Here is a 9,108-nt window from a genome sequence, read left to right on the forward strand (position 1 = left end):
GATGGAAACCAGCTTAACAAAGCTGAAGAGAGTGGGAGTAAGTGTCTTTCCCACATACGGCGCCAAATGTTGATGCACAAAATCAGCGAGGACTTTGGTACAACAGAAAGTGTCAGGTTTGTGACCTTCGCTTGGTTGCTTCGATCACTAGTGAAGATAAGTATGTAAATGAATAGGGACAGGGAAGCAAACACAAGATGTACGTGGTTCACCCAGATCGGCTACATCCACGGAGTAGAGGAGTTCTCATTAATTGTGAAGGGTTTACACAAATACATAGGTTCAAGCTCTCATTTTGTGAGTTCTAGTGAATAGTTTAGTACAAAATGACATTAGAGATTATTGTGGGAGAATGATCCCTATTTATAGAAGAGAGTTTCTAGTTTTGTTCTAACATTGACACGTGTCGTGTTGTGATTGGCTTCTGATGTTGACACGTGTCGAGCTGTGATTGGCTTCTGATGTCGACATGTGTCGCATTATGATTGGCCTCCTAGTTGAAGGGAAGCTCTTCTGGGTCATTGACGGTATAACGTTGACCGGTGCTCAGTAGTTTCGGGATTGGTCAAGTATGGTACAAACACACCCAATCTTGTCGTACAGACCCCTTTTTAGTGGTTCCGACTTATGTGCAGTATATTGTAGTATAGGTCATTGTAGTGACTTTTGCTAGATTGACTTTGAGCTATGAATTCAGCCGTACAGACTACCTCAGGAATTCCGGCTAACATATCATATTTCTATGAATTTATTCTTATCTGAATTGCTTACTCTGTTATATCTTGGCATGACATACATTTGAATATGATTTTGTGAAGCATGAATTGAATTGATATGATTATATATATATATATATATATATATATATATATATATATATTATGTATATGTTTATACCTTGATTCTGGGAAAAAATTATACATGTTTTACAGCAAGGGGTTAGTTTATTGATAAATGAAATGGTTTTGTAAAACATTTGTTTTTGCCCACTCACGTTTTCTGTTTTGCGCCCCTTCAGGTTTTAAGTAAGCTTGTTGTTGGTGGCTTGAGAACGTCGACAGTTCTAACATATCTAAATAATAGTAGGACATTTCTGGTATTGTATAACTAGTACTTGTCCTACTGGATTGCATGTCACGCCCCAGACCCAGAGTCGGTAATAAAACTTGAATCCGAATTTCAAGTTCACATTTCAAGTTCTTACCATTCTCACCAAATCATGAGTATTAACTCCACATTTCAAGTTCTCTCATCCTTTAGTCACTCCTGAACCCATTTCACCTGAAAATTTCACCTTAAAGTTATATGCATGCATTGCTTAACTTTCATCCTTTTCGTTTTTGGATCAAACTTAATTTCCTTTCTCAGAAGATCCACATATAAATTCAATTGTCAAGATCATTTGCAAAAATTGACTTCATATTCAAGCCTATTTCATACACTATCACCAGAGGCCAACAAAACATTTACATCCAAAAATCTATCTCACAGAAACTTCTAAATTCAAACATATCTAGCTCATGCTAATCTTCTCCCACACTTCTTATCCAATGGGGTCTAATACCTATGCTCCGATACCATTCTGTCACGCCCCAGACCTGGAGTCGGTAATAAAACTTGAATCCGAATCCGGTAATAAAACTTGAATCCGAATCCGAAACGTGAGTTAAAAGCTCCTTAAATAAATAAAAATTTACACGGGTTGGAAAATAAACTCCTCTTATTAAAAATAATTCATGATTATCAAACAAATCAAGAATTCTTTACAACCTACAATAAAGAGATGAATAAACTTTCTATTCTCCAATTTAATCCGATCTCGTCATGCCTATTCTCTTGAATGTCTAGTTCATAAACCTGCATAATAATAAAGGGATGAGCTTCAACAGCTCAGTAGGGACATAACCTTATCACAGTAAATAGACAATATTAAATTAAGTATCATGAAATCATATAGCCAAATCTCAAAAGAGCAATTATAACGATGCATGAATGCCATGCAACCTCTTCAGTTACCCCCGTTAATTTATAAAATAAAACACGCGAACCTGCACGTCCCATACCATGCATTTTACCCCTGCAGAGGTGGTTCGAATGTTCTATTATAGAAACTAACCCCCATATGATACCCCAAGTTCATAAACCCCTTTTGCTAGTCATCTTATCTAATTCATTGATCTCCAGCCCAAATCACCCATATCGACAATTCCCGTCGATATCCTATTCTATTGTGCACATCGGGCTCGCCTGAAATTGGTTTCACAATGAATAGATTCAACTACACAAAAGATCCTTTCCAACTACCCTCATTTCCATACTTCCAATTTGAACACTGAAATTCCAACCACATCAATATGAATGATGCACAAATGATGTCATTTTATCTTTCACATATTTCATAGTATATTCTCAACTAATAGCATTCCAGCAATAATTCCATAACCAATAACAAGTAAACACTTAACTGAAGCAATTAGCGAATTAAACTCAATCATATAAATCAACCAAAAAGGTCAAGAATATTATAGCACTTTACGAAATTTAATAAAATCAATTTCTGTAAAGGTCTGCCTTATTTCCCCTACCTGGAGTCCAAAGCTAAAACGAAGATTCACGTCACTACTGGAATAGCTAAGCTCCACGTACTTATCCATGTCACCACTGAAATAGTTAAGCTCCACGTACTTGAATAAAGTCCTTGATCACTCCTAATGCCATGAATTTCTTCAACTACCTTTCTTATCTAATCCATCTCTAAACGTACATATATATATATATATATATACACACACACACACACATATATAATCTAAGTAAAGTAAACATGCACAAGCATGCAGCCTTTCGCATGTTGTAAAAGAATTTAGGGGAAAGCTCCTATTTATAGTGAAATAGGACGGCTCCAAGACTTGATCAATAAATCAAATACTAGTAAAATATATTTTAATCAAGGATAGGCTTAAAACTTATTTGCAGGTGTCAAATGGAAGGCCAAAAAGAGAACAACAGTCAGCAGCTATAGTACTCAGGTGGAAAGTCTACAATCACGACATACTGCCACCTCCTGCTTGTTGCTTTACACCTCCAATTAACGACACCCACCTCAGTGCCTCTAGGTATCAATACTCACCATCTTAGAGTGCTTACAAAAACCTAATCAAGATAGCTACAAACCAAATTAGCCACCACACAAATCATAGCTGCCAAGACTCAGCAATTAGAGTATTCGAAAAGCAGCTTACTTCTTCCTCTAGTTCTAGCATGTGCCACATCCAAACTTAATCCACCTCATGCCAATCTAATCTCTACAATATGTATACATACATCTACTTATGTATAAAACACACATGTACGTAATGTACTAAAGGGAAAACCTTAAAAACTCTTTTAAATACAATAAAATATATATATATATATATCTAAAATACGGGATCTCACACTGCACCTAGACTTTTATGCTCTAAATAGGAGTGTTTACTGTTGTAACTAACTCTTATCACTCTCTGTTTAGTAGTGCACTCTAGTAATTTGGTTTTTGATTATTCGTATATTTCTTATCTTTTTCGCTTCCGCACTGTGCACATGACTACGTCACTCTCACGTGACAGCCATCATGTCTTGATCTCGGTCGGGGTGTGTCACAATGTCACGTGATGGTATATATATGGGTACAAACACAAATAAAACTTTAAAAAATATGAGCACAAAAAGAAACTAATACATGGGTACAAATTAAAAATGAAAAAAAAAATTGGTACAAACTAAAAATAAAAATATATGATTAAAAATTTAACCATAAATATAAATATACTAATTGTAACTTTTAACACTAAAGGAATATATTTTTAAAAAAAATATTTTATTATTCAAATAATTAATGATATTATTAATACCCAATGACCTTGATCAAAAATTGAAAATGAATTGGATTTTAATCAATGAGGTAGTAAAAAGAAGGATGTTCTTCAATAAAAATCTTAATCGCTCAAGTTGCTAGTCGGTTATAGAGGCATACGATTGGATGAGGCTTCCCGATAAGAGCAATGACGCTTGTATCATGAAGGACGACAGGTCGATCTTGTGTTGCTTTGAATTTTTTCAAGTTTTTCAACTTTGGTACGTAGCAGAAATTTGAATTGTAGTGCAAACGCAAAGTTTGAAGATATACTTTTCGATTCATAATGAATCACGAGAGAGGGGACAACTAGTATTTGTCAAGATTGACTCATGCATTCCGTGAGATTGGTAGATTTTGCATGCAATTAAAACAAGTAATCAGCATAAAAAAATGTGCATTATTATTCACTTTTGCACTTTTGATGTGTTGCATTTGCATTGCATGCCATCGCCCATTTTGTGAACAGGATTCATGTGATAAAATGCCCAAAAACTTTAACCTTATCCTTAACAACTAACGTCATTCCTTTCTTTTCTCTTTCTCTTCCTCTTTCTTTCTACCACTCCACGTGTTTCCAACCTCTTCTTTATTTTTTCAACATTAGAATTTTCTATAGTTAATTCTTGGTTAAAGATTCAATAACTAAGGTCTAACGACTAACAAGTCAGCTTTAATGCACGTTGTAAGTAAATTGTAATTTCTTGACGTAGATAATAATTAACATTAGCAAAAAACACATCACTCGTTAGTTTAACGCCACATGATTTTCATTTGATTAGAAGAGGTCAAGTTTGACTTATACGTATGAGAAATGATATACATTTTAATGAGTTTATCTCTTGTGGGTGGATCAACGACATATTATTAAAATATCTTTATAAATATTTCAATCTCTTGTTGGGAAAAAAAAATTAACAGTAACAAAAACTTATACTTCGATTTGATTTACCAATCTGAGTACGGATCAGAAGATAACATATATCATATACTGTACAATCCAAACATGGAAATTCACGTTTCCAATTAATTTCAAGTAATCTATTACAACACATCTGCCCCCTTGCTTTCTGGGAAAACCAAAAAAAAAGTGCATAAACTAGAAGAAAAAAAATGAAAAAGAAGAAGGGTCTTAATTGCCTCTCTTTCTCTGACCACAAACTGTTTAATCTCTGCATAATTAACTACTTAATATACCCTTCATCAATCGGATAAGTTACTTGCGCCCCACTCCTCTTAAGAAAGAGCCACTCTTCGTGATCTCACGCAGCGGCTTGTCCGTAAACCTGATTAGATTGTAGACCAATGCACCACTCACAGCTCCAAGAGTTGGTCCAAAAATGTATACCCACAGGTCCTTAAAGTGACCTGATACAATTGCAGGTCCTATGCTTCTTGCCGGGTTCATCGATGCTCCTGAAATCGGTCTGCAGGGTATAATTAACGTGAAACCCAAATCATTAGGACACAAATATTAATTTGTAATTAAGAGACATATGTCACGGCTTATTAAATAAACATATCTTTGAAGGATGTTTAGGACGATATTAATAAGTTAATACCCTGTACACATCACGTTAAGAAGAACCGTAGCGCCAACCGCAAGCCCCGCAAGCTCTCCAATCTGAACAAGCAAACAAAAGAAGAAAAATAAAATCGCCATAAGATTTCTGGAGTCCCTTTGTGGACATGATTCAATGACCAAGTCACTGTCTCTGTAATAGTTTAGTGGAAAAATATTTGATGCAGACATTTAGGAATATATTAGGCTAATTAAGTAGTATAATAATATAAAACTATTCCCAAATCCAATCATGTCAGTCTAAGAAGTTAAGAAGTTTGATACCAACCCTTGTTAGCCAATCAACCATATTGGTTATGGTTACTTAAAAAAATTAGGAAATTTGGACCAATATGTTGACAAAGTTGAGGTTAATTAATGGGAAATAACTTCTCTCAACTGCTCTTAGGAGAAAAATAAAAACAAAAAAGAACTTTCTTGCACTTGGGATGCAGCGGTGATAGAATCCTAAGTTGATCACAAATTTCTTCGTGAGGAATCAAAATACATAAGGGTGTGTAATTGACATGAGAAATCATCAATGTTGGATCCCAGACAAAAGTAAATTTTCTAGAGGTTAAAGAGGTAGAAAGTAGTAGTTACCGCTCGGTTGTCAGTGGCAACTCCAGAAACAACAAACATGAGGTAAAATGTGATGATGAATTCAATAACAAATGACTGGAAGGGAGTTCCAGAAGGCATTGTTCCTGCAAAGTGGTTTTGGGGCCCATTGAAGATCAGTCTAAGAGTACCAGCTGCAAGAGTTGATCCAAGAATTTGAGCTCCTACATAAGCAGGTACCTATAAACAAAATATAAGAATAAATTGAGAAAAATGTGGCAACATAAAAAGGAATTGGCAAGAGAACATTGTGCAGCAAAGTTTGTTTTGTTAGCAACATGGGTTTTAAGTTGCAAATAACGATTTCGTCTGGTGGCAAGAAACACATTTTTATTTATTTATAAAGACACATAACATTAGGAAATTTGATCTCTGCGGTTTACAACTTTCAAAGGAAGAAATAAAAATTTATGGGTTGGTTTGATTAGGTCACCTGCTTCAATGGAAACCTCTTGGTCACTGCAAAGGCAATGGTGACAGCAGGATTGAAATGGGCACCGGAGATGTGACCAACAGAGTAAATCATGACCATCACAACAAGCCCCCAAATAATTGAAATCCCAGGAAACGTCACCTTGTTGTCTGAGACCAAATTCACCACCACAGACCCACAACCTGCAAATATCACAAAGTAGGTTCCCAGCACCTCAGCAAATACCTGTCCCACAAAAAGGTTTCAACTTTATCACTCATCATTCACTTTTGAGCTCTGCTTCCTTGAAACAAAAAACTTCTTTTTAACAAAAATGATCTTGCCGATATGAGTTAGGTCATTAAGCAGTTTGTTTACGAAATATCGATTTATCAGTGAAAACAAAACTGAAAATTTGATAGATAGAAGATAATTAAGTCGCACCTTTTGCATGAAAGGGACAGAGACGCAAAAGCTGCTGGATTCTTGGTTGGTTTTGTGATTGGCTTCACCATCTTCAACATTCAAGACATGGATTCCATTAGTTGCTGTAGTCTCAGCCATGGCTGAAGCTATAGAGAGAGAGAGAGAGAGAGATTTCTTCTGCTTTCTTGTCAAATCTTGGAGTGAACAGAAACGCTGCAGGACAGCCCAATTTATGGGATCCACAAAGGTCCCTGAAAGAGATAGAGATGTTGACTAATGGGGCTTTTTGTTTATTATTTTTGTTTATATAAAAGGTATATTCAGATGGGAGTTTCCATAGGAGATATCGTTGAAAAATGTGGCAAGCTTGTGAAATAGGAGAAAGGGCATTCAAGACTGCTTCAACTACCCACCGGAAATGCAGAGTGGGCATGAGTAAGCCTTATTAATTCACATCCTCAAGTCCTTGCAATTTGGAGCTGGCTTTGCAAAACTGAAAACTATGTTTGGCCGCAAGTGGCCCTCTACCACGAGAAGATTTTTATTGGGGAGAGTTAGGGCTGGTTTGGTATTGCTGTGCTGTGAGAATAAGTGGCTGTGAAATAAATCAGCAGAGTGTTTGGTAAACTTTTTTGTAAAAGTGCTTTTGGAAAAAAAAGCAGTCTGATAGTGGGTCTTTTCATTAAAAGAGCACTGTAGTTCTGTTTATTCTCACAGCAGCTTCAGCTTTTTCCTTTGATTTCAGCTTATTCTCACAGCAGCTTCCAAAATAAGCCATTTTTTTTTAAGTTTACCAAACACCAAAAACACTCCCAGCTTTTTTTCATAGGAGCTTTTTTTAAAATCACCTCAACCCCAAGCTGGGGCTTAGGATTTGCTCATTAGCCACTAACATTTTTTAACTAAAACCTTAATGGTATTCAATTTTTTTATCAAAGTCCCTAGACTTTGTACACCTCATTATTGCTATTAATATGTATTTTCATATGATTCATATTAATTACTTGACATAATTATGAAATTTAAAATCCATATTATATGACTTCTAAATTAACTACAATTACAATAAAAAAAGTCAAAATTTTTTATTAAATAAATAAAAAACAGGTAAAAATATAATTTTGAAATAATAAATGTCAAATGAATTTACCCATAGTGTTCAAAAAATTTGAAAAAGAGGTACATTTTATATAAAATATGTATACATTATAAATAAAAAATAAATAGATTTTACATTAAAAAATGGGTACATTTTACATTAAAAAATGGTACATTCACCAAAAAAAGGTACATTCTACACATAACAAAGTAGTACATTTATAAAGAAAAATGGGTACATTATAAATAAATTATGAGTATAAATAAAAAAATTTAAAAATATAGGCACAAAATGAAATTAATATATGGGTACAAATTAAAACTAAAAAGAAAATTGGTACAGATTAAAAAGGCTTGCAAATTAAAAATGGTACAAACTAAAAATAGAAATATATAATATAAAGTTTAACCATAAATATAAATATACCATATGTAGCGTTTCTAATACTAAATGAATATATTTTAGAAATAAAATTTAATTATGTTGGTATGTAAATATAATTGAAATAATGCCATTCATTAAAAGCTAGGGACCTTGATAAAAAATTAGAAGAAAAAAAAATTTAATCAATGCAATGAAAGAAAAAGAGATGTGAACCTAATTTCTCTTTTTTATCGTGACCGAAACACGGGTGGTACATCACGTGTTTTTATATAAATAGTATGAAATTGTATTTTTTAAGTTATTAATTTTTTAACACACATATCTGACAATTTGTATAGTGACACATAGTGTACCACCCCGAGATCTGGTCACATTGAAAAATCTCTTTTTTACCACGGTGATGAAACTGAGTGTTGCCTTTGCACCACGGCGTGGATTCGAACCCCGTTCACTAATCTAACATCTAATATAACAAATTTATTGTTTGACAAAAAAAAAAAATGTTTGGCCATTTTTTGGGTACGCATAAATGCAAAAATTGAAAGAAGTCTTGTTTGTATTAATTTCGGATAAGAATCAGATAAACTGTAGTTTCTCAAAGTAAGCTAATTATTAATACATATAAAGAACGAAGAGAAAAGACTTATTAAAAATGTATGATTTATCTACTTACATGGTATATAAATATATTAACTATTCGCCTTTTAATT

General features: G+C 34.0%; 1 protein-coding gene across 1 annotated transcript; it reads right to left on the bottom strand.

Moving 5' to 3' along the window:
• Positions 1-4,809: 4,809 nt before the first annotated feature.
• Positions 4,810-7,325, bottom strand: LOC103446286 (aquaporin NIP1-1-like). The gene is made up of 5 exons (XM_008385368.4): positions 6,934-7,325; positions 6,511-6,735; positions 6,060-6,257; positions 5,458-5,519; positions 4,810-5,322 (listed from the first exon to the last, which is right to left on the bottom strand). Exons 1-5 carry the CDS (start codon positions 7,051-7,053, stop codon positions 5,112-5,114), a joined length of 816 nt encoding a protein of 271 aa, XP_008383590.1. The 5' UTR covers positions 7,054-7,325; the 3' UTR covers positions 4,810-5,111.
• Between the last annotated feature and the right edge of the window lie 1,783 nt (positions 7,326-9,108).

Source organism: Malus domestica, chromosome 10 (genome assembly GCF_042453785.1).
Source record: "Malus domestica chromosome 10, GDT2T_hap1".
In the NCBI taxonomy this organism is placed as follows: domain Eukaryota; kingdom Viridiplantae; phylum Streptophyta; class Magnoliopsida; order Rosales; family Rosaceae; genus Malus; species Malus domestica.

Bases quoted from the DNA above. Each gene is read 5' to 3' on its own strand.
- LOC103446286 (XM_008385368.4), bottom strand. From the start codon at position 7,053: ATGGCTGAGACTACAGCAACTAATGGAATCCATGTCTTGAATGTTGAA. The intron at 5,520-6,059 runs GTAACTACTACT...TTGCTTGTTCAG, and splicing joins TTGCCACTGACAACCGAGCG to ATTGGAGAGCTTGCGGGGCT. The intron at 5,323-5,457 runs GTATTAACTTAT...TATACCCTGCAG, and splicing joins CTTAACGTGATGTGTACAGG to ACCGATTTCAGGAGCATCGA.